General features: G+C 42.2%; 2 protein-coding genes across 3 annotated transcripts in view; both read left to right on the top strand.

The window, feature by feature from the left end:
- The first annotated feature begins 1,903 nt into the window (after positions 1–1,903).
- On the top strand, positions 1,904–11,610 carry LOC135557050 (transmembrane protein 138). The gene is made up of 5 exons (XM_064990349.1): positions 1,904–2,011; positions 6,899–7,561; positions 7,770–7,941; positions 10,689–10,764; positions 10,904–11,610. The coding sequence occupies exons 2-5, from the start codon at positions 7,434–7,436 to the stop codon at positions 11,020–11,022; spliced, it is 495 nt and encodes a 164-aa protein (XP_064846421.1). The 5' UTR covers positions 1,904–2,011; positions 6,899–7,433; the 3' UTR covers positions 11,023–11,610.
- Positions 11,611–12,918: 1,308 nt separating this feature from the next.
- Positions 12,919–24,777, top strand: part of LOC135546551 (DNA damage-binding protein 1-like) — a 28,054-nt gene continuing 16,195 nt past the window's right edge. For both annotated transcript variants that reach the window (XM_064975082.1, XM_064975074.1), the window contains exons 1-9: positions 12,919–13,074; positions 14,474–14,622; positions 15,156–15,272; positions 15,433–15,654; positions 15,978–16,092; positions 16,336–16,433; positions 16,577–16,735; positions 20,342–20,425; positions 20,742–20,961. In XM_064975082.1, coding sequence (XP_064831154.1) covers positions 13,014–13,074; positions 14,474–14,622; positions 15,156–15,272; positions 15,433–15,654; positions 15,978–16,092; positions 16,336–16,433; positions 16,577–16,735; positions 20,342–20,425; positions 20,742–20,961 — 1,225 coding nt within the window. In that variant the 5' untranslated portion in view covers positions 12,919–13,013. The remainder of the gene's footprint in view (positions 13,075–14,473; positions 14,623–15,155; positions 15,273–15,432; positions 15,655–15,977; positions 16,093–16,335; positions 16,434–16,576; positions 16,736–20,341; positions 20,426–20,741; positions 20,962–24,777) is intronic.

Raw genomic sequence — 24,777 nt, 5'->3', positions numbered from 1 at the left:
CCTTGACACAATCCTGTCTCGGAGCTCTACGGACATCCTTTTGACCTCAAGGCTTGGTCTTTGCTCTGACATGCACTGTCAACAATGGGACCTTTTTAATAGACAGGTGTGTGCCTTTCCAAATCATGTCCAGTCAATTGAATTTAACACAGGTGGACTGCAATCAAGTTGTAGAAACAGCTCAAGGATGATTAATGGAAACAGGATCAACCTGAGCTAGTTTAATGGCTGTGATAGGAGAAAACTGGGGATGGATCAACATTTTAGTTACTCCACAATACTAACATAAATGAAAGTGTGAAAAGAAGGATGCATGTACAGAATACAAATATTCCAAAACATGCATCATGTTTGCAAAAAGGCACTAAATTAATACTGCAAAAAATGTGGCAAAGCAATTCACTTTTGTCCTGAATGCAAAGCGGGTCAAATCCAGTACAATACCACTCTATATTTTCAAGCATACTGGTAGCTGCATTATGTTATGGGTATGCTTGCAATCGTTAAGGACTGGGGAGTTTTTCAGGATATAAAATAAACGTAATGGAGCTAATCACAGGCAAAATCCTAGAGGAAAACCTGATTAATTCGGCTTTCCATCAGACACTGGGAGATGAATTCACCATTCAGCAGAACAATAACCTAAAACACAAGGTCAAATCTACACAAGTTGCTTACCAAGAGCATAGTGAATGTTCCTGAGTCACCTAGTTACAGCTTTGAACTTTTATTATCCTCCTTCATCATGAGGGAGAGAAATTAAAACATATCCTAAAGACATGGGTTTTTGGTAATGCAACTCCAAGGCACAAGACAATGTTTCTAAAACTTATAGTAGGCATAAAAATGTATCCAACACTAAATATAAGTGTTGATATTAGTTGGCAGGGGTCTTTACTTGTTGGATGTGTACACTTGTTCTGGTACATGTTTTCTAAGACCTGTTTTCCATCTGTTTGACCAGAAATCAAAGCCTTAGCTAATTCCACATTTTTTAGGATGGAAAATGGTTGAAACATGTATATGCTTTAATTTATTAATAATATAGACTCTTAGCTTTCATTTGACACCCAAATTTGACATGCTCCTATGAACTTCACAGGTTGGTGCTCATGGGTCATTTTACATGGAAATGAATTGCTACTGATTCATGATCTTTCAAAGAAAAGTTAATAGAATATGATATAATAAAAGTAAGCAGGCAAACACAAAATACATTTGTCAATCATAAATGCATATGAATCTAACCATACGAAGAAAAGGATACAAGGGGTAACGATCGCCCACATTTGAGTATCATCGTATCTTCATAATTATTGGGATTGACCTTTTGCATCATTGTTTTCATTAGGCTGACATCCCATATCATGCTATTATGCTTTATGTTCATTTAATTTCAAGAGATATATTGACTGTAAAATTAGACTGACTTGAAATGGGATAACATATTGCCTATGTGCATCAACGTTTTTTAAGCACAATTGAGTACCCTTGAATGCTAAATGTACTGTGCAAAGCCTCATCATAGTCAAGTCTAAACGTTGTTGCCACTAGATGGCAATGGTTCCCCTTTGGGTTGGTTTCATGTAATACATTACCGTAATCTTGTATATAGCCCGCCAAAGGCAAAGTTTACTATCAGCATCATTTGAGATGTAAGGATATGAAGTTTTAGATATTTGATAACAGACCTAAAAATACCAAATCACATTTGAAACCCCCATGCAGATACCCTTTTGTTTATCTTACTTTAATTTTGATCTATTAAATGATAATAGCCAAGAAAAGGCTGCGGGGTTTGTTCTATTGTACAAAATCACGCCCTTCTATTAGGGATGTAGCGCGGAAAAAACTGTCACCATGGGAGACGCGCAGGCAGGTTGGGTATGTGCCAATGGTCTGTGTTACTGCTGTGTTGTGGATGGTCAAGAGAGTGTGCATAATTTGGAGAGAATTACGCGCGGGTAGACGCCAGATAGAAACATCTTCATCTCAAAAAGGGACATTTCAGGTACTAGCTATATTTTATCATGTGTTTTTAATTTCAATATTGTGGTTTTCAGGATATCCTCAATTTTAATTGACGCTACTGCTCACCACTTTGTGTAGACAACAAGCTGTCAGGTTGTTTCTTAAAGAGATTATCGCCCTAACAATCTAAGGCTTTGAAAACACGGGAGTAGCGGGTACAATGTCAATATACGGTTGTAAACCTAACTAACTAAAATATACTACACTGAACAAAAATATAAACGCAACATGTAAAGTGTTGGTCCCATGAGCTGAAATAAAAAAGTCCCAGACATTTTCAATATGCACAAGAAGTTTATTTCTCAAAAATACTGTGCACAAATTTGATTACATCCGTTAGTGAGCATTTCTCCTTTGCCAAGATAATCCATCCACCTGACAGGTGTGGAATATCAAGAACCTGATTAAACAGCAATGTCATTACACAGGTGCACCTTGTGCTGGGACAATAAAAGGACACTTTAAAATGTAGTGTTTTGTCACACAACACAATGCCCCAAATGTCTCAAGCTTTCAGGGAGTGTGCAATTGGCATGCTGACTGCAGGAATGTCCATCAGAGCTGTTGCCAGTTTATTTAATGTTAATTTCTCCACCATAAACTGCCTCTGACATCATTTTAGAGAATCTGGCAGTATGTCCAGGGGGGGGGGGGGTTATGTCTGTAATAAAGCCCTTTTGTGGGGAAGAACAAATTCTGATTGGCTGGGCCTGGTTCCCCAGTCAGTGGGCCTATGCCCACCCATGGCTGCACCCCTACCGAGTCATGTGTGATCCATAGACTAGAGCCTAATACATTTTTCTGGTGACTTATTTCCTTATATGAACTGTAACTCATTAAATCTTTGAAATGGTTGCATTTATATTTTTGTTCAGTATACATATACATAATTTAACAGCACAATGACAATAGTAAACCTTACATGGCTTATTTTGGGGCTTGTAACCAGCAGCTGTTGGCTCCCTACTTACAGTCAAGTGTTTGAATGAGAGTTGCTATGTGACATTTAATCATTAATTTTCCAATCAGCCGGGATAATACATTTAAAACAATACATGGAAAATGTAATTGCAATCTTTGTCTTACACAGAAAATGTGTCATATCAAATTATAATGATGATACAAAGTGCAGTCTATTATTGTTATTATTGGGCACCGTTTATTGTTATTTAGGCTATATCACTGTGCTTCTGTGAGTAAGTTTCTAGGTTACAACTATAGCATCAGTTTGTGCATCGGCCCTGCAAGGCTTGGCCTAGAGTCTTAAGTGTGTGAAACTAGTCCTAATCCACCTTACACCTGCCGCAGTGTGAAGCTATAAATATGTCACTTGCTTCTCAGGTCATTAGAGTCCATGTGGAGTCACTAGGAAGCTTGTTGGGACAGTGAGCCAGTCTCACAAAATGCCATCACAGCAAGTGTAAGGACTACAGTAGTCTACCTGGCTTTGTCACAAGCTGCAATAGCTACAACACTCCATAATTGGTTTATTGTATCAGTCAATGAGACGGAGACAGTGGACACTGTGCCTGTCTACTCAACAAACAGATATCTCTGTGTTTATACAAGCAGCCCAATTCTGATATTTTATTCACTAATTGGTCAGTTGATCATACAGTTGATCAGGCTGTTGATTGTGGCCTGTGGAATGTTGCCCCACGCCTCTTCAATGGCTGTGCAAAGTTGCTGGAAATTGGCGGGAACTGGAACTGTCATACACGTCGACCGAGAGCATCCCAAGTACAGTGCATTCGGAAAGTATTCAGACCCCTTTTCCAAAACAGGTTTTTAGACGTTTTTGAAAATCTATTAAAAAAAATAAACATATCTTATTTACATAAGCATTCGGGCCCTTTGTTATGAGACTGGAAATTGAGTTCTGGTGCATTCTGTTTCCATTGATCATCCTTGAGATGTTTCTACAATTTGATTGGAGTCTCAATTGATTGCACATGATTTGAAAAGGCACACACCTGTCAATATAAGATCCCACAGTTGACAGTGCATGTCAGAGCAAAAACCAAGCCATGAGGTCAAAGGAATTGTCCGTAGTGATCCAAGACAGGATTGTGTCGAACCACAGATCTGGGGAAGGGTACCAAAAAATGTCTGCAGCATTGTAGGTCCCCAAGAACACAGTAGCCTCCATCATTCTTAAATGGAAGAAGTATGGAATCACCAAGACTCTTCCTAGAGCTGGCAGTCTGGCCAAACTGAGCAATCATGGAAGAAGGGCCTTGGTCGGGGAGGTGACCAAGAACCCAATGGTTGAGAGACTAGTCAGGATCGAGGGAAAGATGAACGGAGCGTAGTACAGAGAGATCCTTGATGAAAACCTGCCCCAGAGCGCTCAGGATATCAGACTGGGGCGAAGGTTTACCTTCTAACAGGACAACAACCCTAAGCACACAGCCAAGACAAAGCAGGAGTGACTTCAGGACAAGTCTCTGAATGTCCTTATGTGGCCCAGCCAGAACCCGGAATTGAACCCGATCTAACATCTCTGGAGAGACCTGAAAATAGCTGTGGAAAAAGTCAAGGGGTCTGAATACTTTCCGAATGCACTGTATGCTCAATGGGTGACATGTCTGGTGAGTATGCAGGCCATGGAAGAACTGGGACATTTCAGCTTCCAAGAATTGGGTACAGGTCCTTGCAACATGGGGTGTGCTTTATCATGCTGAAACATGAGGTGATGGCTGTGGATTCTCTACACAATTGTGTTCATTGTCCGTAGCTTATGCCTGCCCATACCATAACCCCACTTCCACCATGGAGGGCAATCTGTTCACAACGTTAACATAGGCAAACCACTCGCCCACACAATGCCATACATGTGGTCTGCGATTGTGAGGCAGGTTGGACGTACTGCCAGATTCTCTAAAAGAGCAACAGCTCTGGTGGACAGAGCAACAGTATGGTTTGTGAATATGCTGGTACTTTTTCGCTCCAAAAATCCACCGCACAACTTGATCCCACATCTGCCACCAACATAGCAATTTAAAATCACAACTCATGCCAAGCTGTCAATCTGTGATGGATACGACTCAGACCAGATAGCCCAGTTTGGTCATTATTTTTACACTTGGAGGCAACAACACTTGAAGCCTTGATTCCCATGCAGAGTGAATGTAATTCTACAGCGTAAATCCTAGTTAAATACCAGTACTGTAGGTATCATTGTACTGAATGTCATGACTATGTAAAGTAAGAGGTCATAAGTCAACATCAACATCATTGTTGATGTTAAAGGGTAAACACATGCGTTAATGGGGTCATGGTTATGTATAGGCTTCTCTGCTCTTGCAGCTGAGGTGGCCTAGGCTACAGTAGGTCAATTGTCTTAATTCAGTAGGCCATGCTATAGTATAAAGCAGACCATCTCTGAGTCCCATTGATCTTCAGTACTTGATCACTTCCGTTAATGGATTTGAAAGGAAACTAGTGTAAGAAATATAGTGGGGAAAACCAATCTAGCTACAACAATCCAATTATTTTAAATGTGTGGGGAAAAGTGCAGGAGTGCACACTTCAGGAGAAAGGTATAAGAATTTCCTCGTGATTTATTTTAAAGAAAGATCCCACTTCTGAACTACTTCTCCCCTTCATTGGGGCATCCAATGTAGGCATTAAACACTCTCTAAGTCAAAGTCAACACTCAAGGCCATAACTCCAGTTCCTATGGTGGAAATACGCTAGACTGCATGGCAATGACTGGCTATGGCCATGACTGGTTACAGAAATGACCGGTTACAGCATGACTGAGCGAGTGAATAGTTTAATCCCTCAAATGTCCCAAGTGCCCCTATTGGATAGGGCCTTACTTCTGTGAGCATGGCATGGGGCAGCATAACACACAGGCTTATCCAGTCACAATCCTGTCCCGTTTGTGAAACACTCCCAGCAGGTGACAGTGGTGGTAAGGTTACCATTGTGCCACTCAGACCAGACAAGTGACTTTTACAAAGTGCAAAATGTCAGGTCTTGTTAATTGTGTCGAGGTGGGCCAGTTTACTTTAAACTAACTAAATTACAGTATACAGTGCCTAAACCAGCCCTGTTAAGAAGTGATCTTAATTTGGACACAGACAGTGCCAGTCAGACCTGGGTCAATTTATTTTTTATTTTTTTTAGTTACTTTAGTTGCACTTGGTTTAGCTCACCTGGTGTCGGCTGGGCAGGGTTTGCGCTTTTAGAACTATCCCATGGGCACTATTGTGCCGGGCACGCCAAATCAGGCACACCTAAAGTATTTTACACACCTACGAAAAGACAACATAATTTAGACCCAAATATGATGCCAGTTCTTGTTATTTGTATCTTGTCAACCATGGAATATTTAGAGCGTAGGGCCAAATCATTTGTAGAATGCATACTGGCATTTGAATATAGGAATCCAGACACACTGTGGACACGGTAGACACATTTTAAATGTAGGTGTAGATGCGTAATTCCGAACGGTCACGCATCTACGCCTACATTTAAAATGTGTCTACCATGCGTGACCGTTCGGAATTACACGATCAGAAGGCTATGATCAGAATACTAAGGCTGCATGAATTGTCAAGTCTAGACAGGGCCTTATAGCTCTACATCCACACATGTCATGTCACATTTAGACAAGTTTAGGGTATACATATTTTGGGAAATTCAAAAACAGACTCGTTAAGATGCGTAAGATTGGACCACTCAGTGATACTGTACTGGATGTTCATGCAACAGAGTCATATCAATCATTTTGAGTAACCCTTTGTGTGCGTGCGTGTGTACAGTACATGTATTTATGTTTGGGAAACAGTTATTACAGATGTATTTTTACCACTGTATATTGTTTACTCTCTGCTTACTCTGTTTTTCCCTACTACAGAGTCTCTGTTGAATATAGCTGTGGAATGGATTTAGAGCCAGTAGAAAGGTGATGCGGGTAGAACACCCTATTGGAAAGCGACTGTCACCTTTGCCTGAAGGTGTTCAAAGCTAACACCATGCCATAAGGAACTGTGTGCTACAACGGTTTTACTGTGGGCTGGAACTATTCTTTTGGGCTGGAAAGAGGACCCTCTCCACTTTCAACATGCTAATAGCTAACAATAGCATTTTCAGAGAGCTCTTCCAATGTCTCTGGCCGATAGCAAACCACAGAGCTCCTCAGTCAGTGGAATAATCCTTAATTAGGAACAACAAACGCACTGCACCTGCATCTGCTCTACGTAAACACATATATATTGGACACAGCAAGCTGCCGTGCAGAAGCTCAAGACGGCAGCTGGCACCTCCATGTGTGCACCTGTGTCTGTATAGTTAGTGTGTATGTTTCCCTGTCTGCGTGTGTGTGAGTGTGCGCCACCTTGGATCCTCCTTGGAGCCGCACACAGCCCGGGCATCCAGCCTTCGGCCCGGAGATGCTGCAGACCAACAACTACTCCCTGGTGCTGCTGATCCAGCTGAGCCTGTTGACCTTTGACCTGTTCGTCAACTCCTTCAGCGAGCTGCTGAGGGCAGCGCCCGTTGTCCAGCTGGTGCTCTTCATGTAAGACGCGGGGAAGGATGGGAGAGCCAGGGGTAGACTGATGTCAATTAATTATTTAAGGGTGGGAGAAAAAGGAGATTGACACAATGTAAAAAGCAGTGTTTCTCAACTCTGGTCCCTGAGCACAGTGTGTGCGTGTGTCCAATGTGTGTCTTCATTTGTTTAACGTAACTGTAACTAAATGGAAGCTTCTCTCTCTCTCTCTCAGTATCCAGGACATAGCCATCCTGTTTAACCTGATCATCATTCTGCTGATGCTGTTCAACACCTACGTGTTCCAGGTGGGCCTGGTGTCCTTGCTGCTGGAGCGCTTCAGGGCCCTGCTGCTGCTCTCTGCCCTCTACCTGACCCTCAGCATCTCCCTACACTCCTGGATCATGGTACACTGTGTGTATGTGTGTGTGTATGTACGTGTGTCAATTAAAATCTAAGTTTATTCATCACATGCACAGTTTACAACAGGTATGAAAGGTGAAGCGAAATGCTTATGTGCTAGCTGTGATCAAGCCATCAATGTTTTGTGATTATTGGTGTCGTAAAAATGTTAGCTAACGGGTTAGCAATTAGCATGTTAGACATTTCAGTGGAAATACTACTACTATCAGCTTTTTGATAAGCGGTTTAGCAAAAAAAAATTGTCCCGTATTATCAGCATATGGTCCCCAGTTATTGGCCACCTTACTATTTTGTTCAATTACAAGATATAACCATTTTAATTTTGTTCAAAAAGAGACACCAACCTCCTATCCAAGGTGTTTACTAGATAGTTGGCTAGCCTTCCAGTAAAAAACAAAACGACTTGCCTGTCAACTTATCATTGCGTAGCCCGGTGTGCCCTCCTGTAGACTCTTTAAAAATGGTCCTTCATCAAAATCTTCTTCAGTGTTGTAACCAAATAATGTCTCATGATTTATTTTACAGACAAATCTTATTTTTAATACTAACATAGAAATGAGTATGAATAATTTTGGTAAAAAATTGGATTCAATTAAATTATGTGTGGTCTGTTGTGCAGTAGAATTTTACAATATACAGCGTGTCCCACAAACTGTGTGTATGTATATAAATGTGTGTGTATATATATATATGTATATATGTGTGTGTGTGTGTGTGTGTGTGTGTGTGTGTGTGTGTGTGTGTGTGTGTGTGTGTGTGTGTGTGTGTGTGTGTGTGTGTGTGTGTGTGTTTGTATATATGTGTGTGTATGTATATGTATGTGTATATGTATATGTGTGTGTATGTATATGTGTGTGTATGTATGTCTACATACATATACATACATATATACACACATACATATATACACATCTATACATACATACATATACACACACACATATATATATGTATATATATGCCTCTTTGCTTGACATCATCAGCCAAGACCTCAGAAAAAAATTGTTGACCTCCGCAAGTCTGGTTTATCCTTGGGAGCAATTTCCAAACGCCTGAAGGTACCGTGCTCATCTGTACAAACAATAGTGTGCAAGTATAAACACCATGGGACCACTCAGCCGTTATACCGCTCAGGAAGGAGACGCGTTCTGTCTCCTAGAGATGAACGTACTTTGGTGCGAAAAGTGCAAACCAATCACAGAACAACAGCAAAGGACCTTGTGAAGATGCTGGAGGAAACAGGTACAAAAGTATCTGTACCCACGGTAAAACAAGTCCTATATCGACATAACCTGAAAGGCTGCTCAGCAAGGAAGAAGCCACTGCTCCAAATCCGCTGCTCCAAAACCGCCATAAAAAAGCCAGACTACGGTTTGCAACCGCACATGGGGACAAAGATCGTACTTTTTGGAGAAATGTCCTCTGTTCTGATGAAACAGAAATAGAACTGTTTGGCCATAATGACCATCATTATGTTTGAAGGAAAAAGGGGGAGGCTTGCAAGCTGAAGAACACTATCCCAACCTTGAAGCACGGGGGTGGCAGCATCATGTTGTGGGGGCGCTTTGCTGCAGGAGGGACTGGAGCACTTCACAAAATAGATGGCATCACGAGGTAGGAAAAATATGTGGATATATTGAAGCAACATTTCAAGACATCAGTCAGAAAGTTCAAGCTTGGTCGCAAATGGGTCTTCCAAATGGACAATGACCCCAAGCATACTTCCAAAGTTGTGGCAAAATGGCTTAAGGACAACAAAGTCAAGGTATTGGAGTGGCCATCACAAAGCCCTGACCTCAATTCCATAGAACATTTGTGGGCAGATCTGAAAAAGAGTGCGAGCAAGGACGCCTACAAACCTGACTCAGTTACATTAGCTCTGTCAGGAGGAATGGGCCAAAATTCACCTAACTTATTGTGGGAAGCTTGTGGAAGGCTACCTGAAACGTTTGACCCAAGTTAAACAATTTAAAGGCAATGCTACTAAATACTAATTGAGTGTATGTAATCTTCTGACCCACTGGGAATGTGATGAAAGAAATAAAAGCTGAAATAAATCATTCTCTCTACTATTATTCTGACATTTCACATTCTTAAAATAAAGTGGTGATTCTAACTGACCTAAAACAGGACATTTTTACTAGGATTAAATGTCAGGAATTGTGAAAAACAGAGTTTAAAAGTACTTGGCTAAGGTGTATGTAAACTTCCAAATTCAACTGTATGTGTGAAGCCTGCATGTGTGAGTGTGTGTCTTGTGTATTTTCATGGGGATAGTTGTGATTTCTAGTTATTATAGAAATGTGCACGTGTGAAGGTATGGGATCTGTTCATAGACTGGTGATCAACATTCAGTGAATTTGAGGTTTGAGAGAAGTACTGTAGAGGAACAGATCTTTCTTACAGACAATTGGTGGATTTAGCCTGAGCTGTGATGTTCAGGAAGCTCCCTGGCAACCAACTATGACTGAGCTTTTGTCATAAGTGGATTCACACCTAGCCACAAATAAAATGAGAGTATACTTTATTAATCCACAGGGGGAAATTATATTTTTCACTAACCTGATATGTGAGATTTATTTTACTTTGTGGATATGGAATTTAAAGTTTTCTGTAGGCCTCAGAATTGTTTATTACATATGTATTATCATTTACTATCAATTTATTGTTTACTATATGTTTCAGTGAAAGAATGCTATCCCTCAAACTGAATGTGTGTCTATCTCTGCAGAACCTACGCTGGCTAAAATCAAACCGCTATGTGTGGACGGATGGTCTCCAAGTGCTTTTTGTCTTCCAAAGAATAGGTGAGGCTGTCTTTGGTCACACACTTACTGAAACACATTTTAGGAAACCTTTTAGGCCTGAAACGCAATAGTTGTTGTCTTTTCTGTTTCAAAACCAAATGACTTCAGTCTTTCATTGGTGATGTGTGTTTGTGTGCAGCGTCCGTGTTGTACTACTACTTCTACAAGCGCACCACAGAGTACCTGGGTGACCCTCGGCTCTATGAAGACTCGCCTTGGCTCAGAGACGCCTTTGCCAATGCCAGGGCCCGCCAGTGAGCAAAGAGCAGTGTGTGGAGATTAAACTGGAAAGGACAGATCCTAAATTGACCCCTCCATTTCCCCCCAGACACAGAGAGACACTGCTACGTGCAGAACTGAAATAGACGCTACCGTGCACAGGCATGGGCTTATACGGAGGGAAGACGTGGGTAAACGTTAACAGGAAGGGTGAAAAATGAGATTCTGCTTGGATACAGCAAGCCACTTTGCAGGGCAAGCCAGATGTACTGTAAGAGGCAAACTGGTTTAGGGCCTTGATTAATGGACAGAATGTTATACCAAGATGACTGTGATGCTGAAATTTTGAGAACTCATAGTTTGATGTGACATTGACACAACAAGTTATATCTTTTTTTCACACTTTGTAACCTTGTGACTGAGGTTGTCTGTTATTTAGCTATCAATGTAATTATTATCTTTGTTGTTTTGTAGGATGATTTGAGAGTTTGTGTGCCAGATTTTGTGTGTGAAGATGACTGGAAAGAAAAACTAATGTTTTATGTGTTTAAAATGCTTACTCCCCCCTCCCCCCCTGCTTTTTGTACAAATGTATTAAACAAAGCCCACACAGTGCATACACTGATACACCCTGTATGTGCTCAGTATTCCTTTCAGTAAATACTTCCAATGTTAATCCTATATCACATGCACTCAGCATAAGCACACATTTATGTGACACATCAATTGACGTCACAAGCTCTAAGCATTGTGAATGAGGTTACCTTTTTGTTATGACCCTATGAGGTCATTGCATTGGCCTAAACACACTGGATTTACACATGGAAAAAGACAAATCGTTAGACAGTCACATGCAAAATCTCCAAAAACAATTTGGGGGAACAGAATGTACGCTGTGCAGATACAGTATGTCTCAGAATAGGGGATTAAAGACCTACGGCAGAGTCTATATATTAGTGAAGGTAAAACTGGATGTGTCAGTCAATTTATCACCCCATCTCTCCTAACCCACCCCATAATTAGTGCTCAACAGTAAATATACACTCCAATACGCCATATGCATGCTTGCTTTCATGGAGCCACAGACAGGGATCTATTCTTATACCTGGGATTAATCAGGGATTGAGTCTTTAGCCTACAGCCCACAGGCCAGTGTTTTTGACAGCAGTGATGTCACTGCAAGCCCTGTGTTTATGAAGGTGTCAGCAAGGATGGTAGATAGACGAAGATGTCTTACTCAGGCAGTTTACCATTGGAAAAAATAGTCAGGGTTCCTGTCTGTAAGTGGGCGTTCCCTCTCTCGCGTCAGCATGCTTTCCTGCGTGAGGCCAATGGCTCTGGTCTTACTTATTGTCCCCTCCCTGTTCTCCCCATACGCCCTTACTAGAAATAGATTGTTTCTGTGGCACCCCAACCGCGGGGCAGGGGCAATAAGTAGACCAGAGTGGCCCCGTCCTGAAACAAATGAAGGAGGGAGGTGTCTCGCTTTCTCTACCGTCGCTGGTGTCAGTCCAATGCTAACCTAACGCATGCATATGCGCACACACAGTATTACAAGCCGAAGAACACCTGCCATTTTGACCATTATCGATTTTGATTGATACAGTAAGTAGATTAAGTGTTTCTTATAAGGGCATTTTGCTTGATCAACCGTGAGCAACAATGCCATGGCTCTGAAAGATCTCTGCTGCGGAGGTTGACAATTTAAAACACTGATGAGCAAAGCATCGCAACACAGTATTTCTTGTGAAAAAACGTCCTATTACAGATGGGTAAGCCAAATAGTATCAATTATGACACTCTCCTCTTCCGTCCAATTCAGATTGACAATGCACCATATTATAAAAATACATGCACCAACAACGACAAATCGAATTCCGAGCCACATGGGGCGCTGTGAAAGTAAATATATCTCGTGTTTTTAGCAATACACTTCCGCTTGTTTTTTTTAATTATTTATATCCATGGTTTCAACACTTGTGAAGAACTGATACGATTTCGCTGGTGTTCTTATTCTGTTTTTGAACGCCATGTCTTATAATTACGTGGTAACAGCGCAGAAACCGACGGCAGTCAATGCCTGCATCACCGGTAATTATGCTATTCTTGTTAGCTCGCGCACCAACATGTCGTAGCGACCTCATCCACTAGCACGCTAAGCTCCCGCGCGAGAAGCCAAGCTACAGGCACCTGCAGGCCCCTTGATATTGTTTCGCCAGCAAGTTGATCAAGTCCATTGATAAAGGCTTTGTTCAAAGTTGTTTTATTAACCATGCACTGCATTGGACATGTGGTTTCGCTCGACAGATATCATATAGCTAGCAATCGATTGTCAATCAAGTGAACACAAAATGTCACGAGCCAGTGTGTGCTCCTGCGCAGCCAGGATGTTTTGAAGCTAATGCTAGCTATTTTCAGCTGTCCGATGTCAATTTGTTTGGATTACTATTACCTTCTTGTTTATCAGTTGGCCAAGAATCTCAGACAGGTTTGGAGCTTCAGTGTTGCAAAATTACATAGGTAGCAGGCAGGCCACTGCAGTGCCAGTTAATATGTCCACCTAAATAATAAATTGGCAAATTTATAACGTTATAGTCATGGACAGCCTGCGTAGTTACGAATGTAAGGACATTTACTTAGCCTTTAACTGCCTGCATTTCTTTGATTGCAAATATGTTGGCGATAGCTGGCAAACTATTCAATGTATTACTTTTTAGGTTAAAATCACGTGTGATTAAAAATCACTTAATTTAAGGCATTCTGACACTGACTAACAAATCCCATATTGTTCATTTTAAAATCACACTGTCTATGCAGTGTTGTCACCTTAGTGTATATTTTGAGTAAAAATGATCTGCTTAGCTAGAAAAGTAGGCCAGTTGTATTGCTAGTACATAGAAAAACAAATACTTGAACTCAAGCAATTAGCATTTTCAATATACAGGAAGGAGATTGGGGGAAAAAATATATTGCGTAGACTTCAAATCAAAATCAAATCAGATTTATTTATATAGCCCTTTATACATCAGCTGATATCTCAAAGTGCTGTACAGAAACCCAGCCTAAAACCCCAAACAGCAAGCAATGCAGGTGTAGAAGCACGGTGGCTCGGAAAAACTCCCTAGAAAGGCCAAAACCTAGGAAGAAACCTAGAGAGGAACCAGGCTATGAGGGGTGGCCAGTCCTCTTCTGGCTGTGCCGGGTGGAGATTATAACAGAATATGGCCAAGATGTTCAAATGTTCATAAATGACCGGCATTGTCAAATAATAATAATCACAGTCGTTGTCGAGGGTGGAGCAAGTCAGCACCTCAGGAGTAAATGTCAGCTGGCTTTTCATAGCCGATCACACACTAGCCAACTTGCCTAGTTAAATATTTTTTTTAAATATCTGCTAGTCATACAGAAAGCAGGAAGGCACTCCAATAACTACTAATTTAGCTCTTAGAAAAAGTTAGTCCGACTGACTAGACCACCCTCTCTTTCCCAGGCCACTTTACTTCTGCCGAGGACCTGAATTTGCTCATAGCCAAAAACACACGCCTGGAGATCTATGTGGTCACAGCGGAAGGGCTCCGGCCCGTCAAAGAGGTGGGCATGTACGGCAAGATTGCTGTCATGGAGCTCTTCAGGCCAAAGGTGAGTCTACTGCTACCTGTATGTTTGTGTGTGCATGTTAGTCATTTCAAAGCTGGGTCACATTCAGTAGAGAAAACATTTTGAAATAAGGAGGTACTGCATGAACTTGTATTCATTTATTTTGTTTAACCTTTATTTAACGAGGCAAGTCAGTTAAGAACAAATTCTTATTTACAATGACGGCCTACACCGGCCAAACCCAGACGATGCTGGGCCAATTGTGCGCCGCCCTATGGGACTCCCATTCACGGCCGGTTGTGATACAGCCTGGATTTTAACCATAGTGTCTGTAGTGACGCATCAAGCACTGAGATGCAGTGTCTTAGACCACTGTGCCACTCGTGATCCCAATAAACATAATTCTGTGTTCTTAACGTTGCAAAAGGTTCCACTACGGTGTGCCCCTCTTAAGAAGACCCGGGTTTCTTTCTGTAACTGCCATACAAGTTGTAAACTAATGCCGAAATTGAACGTCAGACATATGTTTTTACTGGCTTCAATGAAGAGGAACTTTTTGCCTGTTTTGACTGCAGGGCGAAAGCAAGGATCTGCTGTTCATTCTCACGGCCAAATACAACGCTTGCATCCTGGAGTACAAACAGAACGGGGAGAGCATTGACATCATCACCCGCGCCCACGGCAACGTGCAGGTAGGATAAAAATAAATATGAGCGTAGCTAGTGTCTTTGAGCTGTTGATGGAGATCAAGGTATATGTTCTGCAAAACTACAACAGGAATTCTCTGCAGACTGAAACAATAGGATGCTGTGAAACTCCTCTTACTTGACCAACTTATTTATTTTTGCATAGGACCGCATCGGGCGTCCCTCGGAGACAGGCATCATTGGCATTGTAGACCCTGAGTGCCGCATGATCGGCCTGCGGCTGTACGACGGCCTATTCAAGGTGATTCCGTTGGACCGGGAGAACCGAGAACTCAAGGCCTTCAACATCCGCCTGGAGGAGCTGCAGGTCATCGACGTCCACTTCCTGTACGGCTGTCAGGCGCCCACAGTCTGCTTCATCTATCAGGTAGGGAGGGGTGGAGGTAAAATAGGGTGGGGGGAGGGACGGGTAGGAAAGGGTGGGGGGAGGGACGGGTAGGAAGTGGTGGATGAAAGGGGTACAATGTTGGAGTGGTTGTGTTTTGAGGGGGTGGTTAGGGAGGAGTTGAGACAATGCAAGATTAGGAATATGATGCTGTTTGAAAGAATATTGGGGAGTCGGAGAGGATGTGTATATGAGACAGTAGTGCATGTCCGGTGAAAGGGGGAATGTGTGCTTTAGTTAACAGAAATGTTGCGTGAATATCTGTGTGTGTCAGTCTGATTTGTTTCTGTGTTTGTGTGCTGTAGGACCCTCAGGGACGGCATGTGAAGACCTATGAGGTGTCGCTGAGGGAGAAGGAGTTCAACAAGGGGCCGTGGAAACAGGAGAACGTGGAGGCTGAGGCTTCTATGGTCATCCCAGGTGAGGAGAGAGAAAATCCAAGGCAGGGTTAGACAATGATCGTCGGACCCTGGTCCAATGCTCATGAGATTTACTTCATTCTGATGTTCAAAACTCTTAGATTAGTGTTTAAAGATAATTTCCACTGGAACTGCAGCGCTCAAGGGTCCTCTTCTGCTTTTTCTACTTCTTCTTATAGTGTATTTGAATGTGATTCCCTTGTTGGTTGATTTACGTGGTGGTTTATGTATTTGTCTATTACAGTCCCAGAACCATTTGGAGGCGCTATAATCATTGGACAAGAATCCATCACCTACCACAACGGGGATAAATACTTGGCCATTGCGCCTCCCACCATCAAGGTAAGATCAACGTAAATCAACACAATGCAGAGGCTTTCAACTCTGAATTGGATATAGTGCTGCACTTCTCCAGATGCTCAAAGCATTTTACATAGAACAGAGGGACACTCCCCTCATACACCACCTCTGTCCCGCCCCAACAGCAAAGCACCATCGTATGTCACAACCGCGTGGACCCCAACGGCTCGCGCTACCTGCTGGGGGACATGGAGGGCCGCCTGTTTATGCTGCTGCTGGAGAAGGAGGAGCTGATGGACGGGGCTGTGGTGCTCAAGGACCTCCGTGTCGAGCTGCTCGGAGAGGTATGTGTTGTAGGCCTGCTGTCTCCCTCTCTCTGTTTCCGGTTGTTTTCTCTTTTGTGTGGTCTCTCATTTCATCTCAACTTCTGTCTTTTGTTCTTCTCTCTGTAGAAAGCCTTCTCTCTTGCTCTCTCTGATGTCTCTCTTGCTTTTTCTGTCTCCCTCTGATCTCTTCTTTTTTTATCTGGCTCAGTCGTCTCGTATCTTGCTTTCAGTGATGTCCCTTTTGAACTCTCTTTCCATTTCTCTGCTTCTTTCCTCTTTTGATATTCACATTACACAACTGAGTCTCAATGGCAGAATTATCCTTCAGTGTGTATTGTAAAAAATATGTGAGTGTACACCAGGCCCTTTTTGTAAGTTGATAATATGAGATGGGCTGAAGAGTAGGGTTGCACATTTTGGGGAATATTCAGAGGTGGTAACTTTCTGTGGGAATATATATGGGAATTAACGGAAATATATACATATTAATATTAATACCATTTAAGTGTAGATGTTTTTGCTTTGGATATATTTACCATATCGTATGGAGACAGAAACATACACCTTTTAGCTTATCATAAGAAGACATAATTGCAAATTATTAAATCCTTCCAATATTACCAAAACCATTTAGTTACGAATTTAACTTTTTAATTAAAATAGTTGACTTTTCACATGGGATGATTTTATTGAACAACAAAAGAAAGGGAATGATCCATAGCATCTCCCAAAAACGTTTTCAACATACATCTGTAAAATTATAGTCTTAAAAACTAAAGCTTTGGTTGTCTTCCTCTCAGGCTTCCATGTCTTCTCCCTGGACCGCCTCAATGTCCTCCTCTTGAACATCAGACTCTGAGGCCTCAGGATGGCTCGTTGTCAGGCTCAAAAAGCCTCAAATTTGCCCAGATGTCCACCAATTTCTTTACACTTGTATTGGTCAGCATGTTGCGTGCTTTGGTGTGTGTGTTCCCAAACAAGGACCAGTTGCGCTCTAAGGCGGCTGATGTTGGTGGGATTTAGAGGCGGATGCAGGCAATGGGAAAGAGCCTCAGATCCACAAAGTCCCTTCTACCAGGTGGCTGATGAGATATGTTGGCACGACTGCCATATTGCATCTTCATACCAAAGCCCTTGCTTGGAAGTGTACTTTGCCAGACTGCCAAGAACCTTGCCCTCATCCAGGCCAAGGTGGTGAGATATGGTAGTGGTAGTGATGACACCATAGGCCTTGTTGATCTCTGCACCAGACAGGATGTTCTTGCCAGCAACGTATGCTGCGGCATGTATGGGCTTCAGACAGTAGTCTTCACGCTTTTTGATGCATTTCACAACTGCAGTTTCCTCTTCTTGGAGCAACAGTGAAGTGGGCAGGGCAGTACAGATTCCTTCTCTTACATCTGCAAGAAGAGTCTGAACATCAGACAGGATGGCATTGTCTCCCTCAATCCGTGCAATGGCTACTGCTCTAGGTTTCAGGAGTTTCAGGCTGCTTACCACTCTCTCCCAAAATGCATCATCCAGGAGCATCCTCTTGATGGGGCTGTCCATATCGGCAGACTGTGATATGGCAATTTCTTGGAGCGACTCCTTCCCTTCCAGGAGACTGTCAAACATAAGGACAACACCACCCCAACGGGTGTTGCTGGGCAGCTTCAATGTGGTGCTCTTATTCTTCTCGCGTTGCTTGGTGAGGTAGATTGCTGCTATAACTTGGTTACCCTTCCCGTACCTAACCATTTCCTTTGCTCTCTTGTAGAGTGTATCCATTGTTTTCAGTGCCATGATGTCCTTGAGGAGCAGATTCAATGCATGAGCAGCACAGCCAATGTGTGTGATGTGAGGGTACGACTCCTCCACTTTAGACCAAGCAGTCTTCATGTTCGCAGAATTGTCTGTCACCAGTGCAAGTACCTTCTGTGGTCCAAGGTCGTTGATGACTGCCTTCAGCTTACCTGCAATGTAGAGACCGGCGTGTCTGTTGTCCCTTGTCTGCTCTTGCAGAACACTGGTTGAGGGGTGGAGATGATGTAGTTAATTATTCCTTGCCCACGAACATTCGACCACCTATCAGAGATGATTGCAATACAGTCTGCCTCCTCTGATTTGCTTGACCTTCACTTTAACTCTGTTGAACTCTGCATCCAGAAAATGAGTAGATAAAGCATGTCTGGTTGGAGGGGTGTATGCTGGGCAAAGAACATTCAGAAATCTCTTCCAATACACATTTCCTGCGAGCATCAGAGGTGAACCAGTTGCGTACACAGCTCAAGCAAGACATTCATCAGCATTTCTCTGACTATGTTCCTCCATTGAGTCAAAAAATGATTCTGATTCCAGGAGGACCGTGCGCTGTTGTTATCAATAAGGTGGCAGGTTCATAATTTTTAACTCGAATAGAAGTGGAAGGACTTTTGTCAGAGGTTGCTTGTTGTGAGCACTGAGGGAACTTTATGCACTTGGCCAGATGATTCTGCATTTTTTTCCCGTTCTTCACATTTGATTTGGCACAGTATTTGCAAATGTACACAGCTTTTCCTTCTACATTAGCTGTAGTGAAGTGTCTCCACACATCAGATAGTGCCCGTGGCACTTTCCTGTAAAGATTTGAAAGAAAATTAGTTTAAAAAAACAACATACAATTCCATACATTACATTACATTTAAGTCATTTAGCAGACGCTCTTATCCAGAGCGACTTACAAAAAAGAAACGTCCCCTTTTCAGGACCCTGTCTTTCGAAGATAATTTGAAAAAATCCAAATAAATTCAGAGCTTCATTGTAAAGGGTTTAAACACTGTTTCCCATGCTTGTTCAATGAACCATAAACAATTAATGGACATGCACCTGTGGAACAGTCATTGAGACAGTAACAGACAGTAGGCAATTAAGGTCAGTTATGAAAACTTAGGACACTAAAGAGGCCTTCCTGCTGACTTTGAAAAACACCAATAGAAAGATGCCCAGGGTCCCTGCTCATCTACGTTAACATGCCTTAGGCATGCTGCAAGGAGGCATGAGGACTGCAGATGTGACCAGGGAAATAAATTGCAATGTCCGTACTGTGAGACGCCTAAGACAGCGCGACAGGGAGACGGGACGGACAGCTGATCGTCCTCGCAGTGGCAGACCACGTGTAACAACACCTGCTGCACAGGATCGGTTCATCCGAACATCACACCTGCGGTACAGGATGGCAACAACAACTGCCCGAGTTACACCAGGAACGCACAATCCCTCAATCAGTACTCAGACTGTCCACAATAGGCTGAGAGAGGCTGGACTGAGGGCTTGTAGGCCTGTTAAGTTTGCTGAAAGTAAACGCAGTTGACAGTGAGAGGACGTTTATTTTTTTGCTGAGTTAAGCAGTTAGATTAAACAACTCCTTTGTAAGAAATGTTTTAAATGAAACGTGTGGATAGAGGTGAATTAACACTCCTCAGTTAGCAGGCTCAAGCAGGCTAAAACCCACTTGGTAGCAAAAACTAACTAGCAGAAATTGTTAATAAGTTAGAAATGATTTAAACAAACTTTGCTGTAGGCTACTATTTACTAATTAACAAAACATCCCTTTACAACACTACTGAAGAGTAATGTCTGTGTGCGACCCTCCCTCCCTTGCAGACGTCCATTGCAGAGTGCTTGACCTACCTAGACAACGGTGTGGTGTTTGTTGGTTCCAGACTGGGCGACTCCCAGTTGGTCAAGGTAAGTTTGGACCGGTCACATAGAAAATACCTCTGAATGTAACCCCTGGAAAAGTGTTGATTTTAACAAAGACAAATGAGAGAAAATTAAAACAGAACTGGTTTTACAAGTTGCTTTTTGAGCATGGTAGAGTTTTATAGCACTTGTAGGCAACCAAGGGGAAGATTGCTATCACTCAGTAATGAAAGGTACAAACCAGCTTTGAAATTGAAGAGTTTAAGAAAGGATAAGCATGCCTCACAATTTTTTCTGTGCTGAGCGGTGGACATCAATAGTCCACTTGTTGTTTATCTAGAGTTGTCACCCCCCTTTCCAGCTCAATGTGGACAGTAACGACTCAGGGTCGTACGTGGCGGTGATGGAGACCTTCACCAACCTGGGGCCCATCGTGGACATGTGTGTAGTGGACCTGGAGAGACAGGGACAGGGCCAGCTGGTCACCTGTTCTGGAGCGTTTAAGGAGGGCTCCCTCAGGATCATCCGGAATGGCATTGGGATCCACGAACACGCCAGCATCGACCTGCCAGGGATCAAAGGTCAGTAGGAGGGCTTCTGCGCCCTTGGAAATAAGGAGGATGCTGCTTTCTCTGGACCAATACCCAAATCGACCCCTCGCCCTTATCTCCCTAGACAGATCTGAAGGAGTTGGATTAGTATACGCAATATATGGTAGTCTCTCTACCTCTGATACACTAGGGCCAAATTCAAGCTGCCTTGAATGAAATTCTCAAATTCGAGCTGGGTGGAGGGAAACCCAGGCCAGCGCAGCCCAGTTTCACAACTGGTGCCGGCTCAATTAGAATCCAGGATGTTGACACCATTACTATACAACCGCAAAGCTGATCACTGCTGGATGCTGACACAACATTTAGCTAGCTTGTATGGGCTTGTTGCTGTTAGGTTGCCCATGGACAAGCAGTACTGCAGTAGTCAGACATGACACGAGTTACCACAATACCTGGATCCTTCATACATTTTTGTACTACAAAAACTTTTATAAGAACGCTCAGCCCTAGAATGCTAGCTAGCTTAAAGCATTTGCTTGCAAATCAGTTGAAACTAACTAGCTAAAATCAGCAAGCAGGAATTTTTGCTGACCAGGTCGTATTGAATGCTCGTTAGCTACATCATATCAAACCTGTCTGGTTTGCTAGCTAATAGCCAATGCCAAAATGTAACGTCCCCATATTATATATTTTTTTATTCAATTCAGTCTGGTATGAGAACAGTCGCCCCTATCTGCAAAGGCAGGGTGTCTGCAGAAAGCTGTATATCTTTTTTTATTTTTTATTATTTTTTTACCCCCTTTTTCTCCCCAATTTCGTGGTATCCAATTGTTTTTTTTAGTAGCTACTATCTTGTCTCATAGCTACAACTCCCGTACGGGCTCGGGCTCGGGAGAGACGAAGGTTGAAAGTTATGCGTCCTCCGATACACAACCCAACCAAGCCATGTGTCGGAGGAAACACTGTGCACCTGATGAGACAAGGATATCCCTACCGGCCATACCCTCCCGAACCCGAACGACGCTAGGCCAATTGTGAGTAGCCCCACGGACCTCCCGGTCGCGGCCGGTTACGACAGAGCCTGGGCGCGAACCCAGAGTCTCTGGTGGCACAGCTGGCGCTGCAGTACAGCTCCCCTAACCACTGTGCCACCCTTGAGGCCAAAGCTGAATATCTTGGCTATTGATCTGTTTCTTAAAATATTGGGTGTGATTTACTACCATAAATGGGCATACGGATGTATAAGGGCAGACTGAGCCGATAACCTGATTTTAAGATGGCTGCTACCTATGTTCCGGTTAGCGTTGTGAAGCGTAAACATAATTAACACGGAATACGTTGATTCACACCGAAAGCTGGGCCTCCACAGATCATGATGATGTCTTATTTGTCTGCATGTAACCTTCTGTTATTGATCATCAGCCCAGAGTCACACTTTTTCTTACCATTTTACAAGGTAAGCTTCAATTTGGTCTGTTTTTGAGCTATAGCTACATTAATTCTTAGGTTGGGAGGAACAAATCTAGCCTATTGCCAATGTTATCTGATGATGTATGACATGGCAACGTCGAATGTCCCCCGAGTGACTATCATTGCGCTTGAAAAATATGATAAACCTTTGGATTAGAGGTCGACCGATTATGATTTTTCAACGCCGATACCGATTATTGGTGAACCAAAAAAGCCGATACCGATTAATCAGCTGATTTTTATTTTATTTTAAATTTGCTGATTTTTTTAAATTTGTAATAATGACAATTACAACAATTCTGAATGAAAACTTATTTTAACTTAATATTAAACCATAAATAAAATCAATTTAGCCTCAAATAAATAATGAAACATGTTCAATTTGGTTTAAATAATGCAAAAACAAAGTGTTGGAGAAGAAAGTAATATGTGCCATGTAGAATATGTGCCATGTAAAAAAGCGAACGTTTAAGTTCCTTGCTCAGAACATGAGACCATATGAAAGTTGGTGGTTCCTTTTAACATGAGACTTCAATATTCCAAGGTAAGAGGTTTTAGGTTGTAGTTAATATAGTATTTATAGGATTATTTCTCTCTAAATCATTTGTATTTCATATACCTTTGACTATTGGATGTTCTTATAGGCACTTTAGTATTGCCAGTGTAACAGTATAGCTTCTGTCCCCCTCCTCGACCCTACCTGGGCTCGAACCAGGAACACATCAACAACAGCCACACTCGAAGCATCGTTACCCATTGCTCCACAAAAGCCGCAGCCCTTGCAGCGCAAGGGGAATAACTACTCCAAATCTAAAAGCGAGTGACGTTTGAAACAGTATTAGCGCACACCCAGCTAACTAGCTAGCCATTTCACATTGGTTACACCAGCCATTAGGCTGATAGGCTTGAAGTCATAAACAGCGCTGTGCTTGCGAAGAGCTGCTGGCAAAACGCACAAAAGTGCTGTTTGAATGAATGATTACGGGCCTGCTGCTGCATAGTTAGCAGCAGGCCCTGACTTAATTATAACACACAGAAATACGAGCCTTTGGTCATTAATATGATCGAATCCGGAAACTATCATTTCGAAAACAAAATGTTTATTTCAGTGAAATACGGAACCGTTCGGTATTTTATCTAACGGGTGGTATCCCTAAGTCTAAATATTCTTGTTACATTGCACAACCTTCAATCTATGTCATAATTATGTAAAATTCTGGCAAATTAGTTTGCAATGAGCCAGGCAGCCCAAACTTGCATATACCCTGACTCTGCGTGTAATGAACGCAAGAGAAATTACACAATTTCACCTGGTTAATATTGCCTGCTAAACTGGATTAGTAGTTATAAAAAACAGTCATAATCACTAGTTATAAGATAAGTTTAATGCTAGCTAGTAATTTACCTTGGCTTCTACTGCATTTGCGTAACAGGCAGATTACTCGTGGAGTGCAATGGTTAGAGCGTTGGACGAGTTAACTGCGGTTGCAAGATTGGAACACCTGAGCTGACAATGTGAAAATCTGTCGTTCTGCCCCTGAACAAGGCAGTTAACCCACAGTTCCTAGGCAGTCATTGAAAATAGCAGTGTTCTTAACTGAATTGTCTAGTTAAATAAAAGATATAAAATGTAAATGTGAAAAATAATTGGAAATCGGCACCCAAAAATACCGATTACCTATTGTTTTGAAAACGGCCCTAATTAATCGGTCGACCTCTACTTTGGATATCCCCTGTATGTCCCCCCCAACACCACCACAATGTTTGAGAAAGATTGGTGTTATAGAAATTTCGTTTTTATAGGGAACAATAACTTTTAGGCACATCCGGTGTGCAAAAACAGTGCAATTACCATATTCAAACACTTTGGAGGAGTTGAAAGGACACTTGAATGTACCCTGGATACCCAATAACACCACCACAATGTTTGAGTGAGATTGATATGGTAAAAAAAAAAAAAATATACATACATACATACATACATACATACATACATACATACTGAACAAATACCACAAATACCTATTTTAGGAATTGAAAATATGTAATAGCATTGGAATGACCTAATTTACAGATATATGCCAGGTTTAGGGACACATCAATAATTATCTTGTAGCTTGTCAATTAAATATTACTTTCAAACAAAAACATGTATTTTGTATCTTCTGATAATTTCCTCATACTATCCCAGATGTCATCTATCCAAGTATATCATGTTTTGGCTTGTCAGAATCATGTAATTACACATTAATAGCAGTTACTTTTGGGTGTCTAATTAGGTAGACATCTACATTCTAAGAGGCTAGCCTGTTTAGCTACCTAGCTAAGTTCAGCAAGCTAAATACTTGGCTCTGAGTCTGGCTGGCACTGGCAGGT

This window comes from Oncorhynchus masou, chromosome 1, assembly GCF_036934945.1.
Source record: "Oncorhynchus masou masou isolate Uvic2021 chromosome 1, UVic_Omas_1.1, whole genome shotgun sequence".
Lineage (NCBI taxonomy): Eukaryota > Metazoa > Chordata > Actinopteri > Salmoniformes > Salmonidae > Oncorhynchus > Oncorhynchus masou.
Note: the sequence above shows the minus strand (reverse complement) of the source record. Positions and strands in the feature narration are given on the sequence as shown.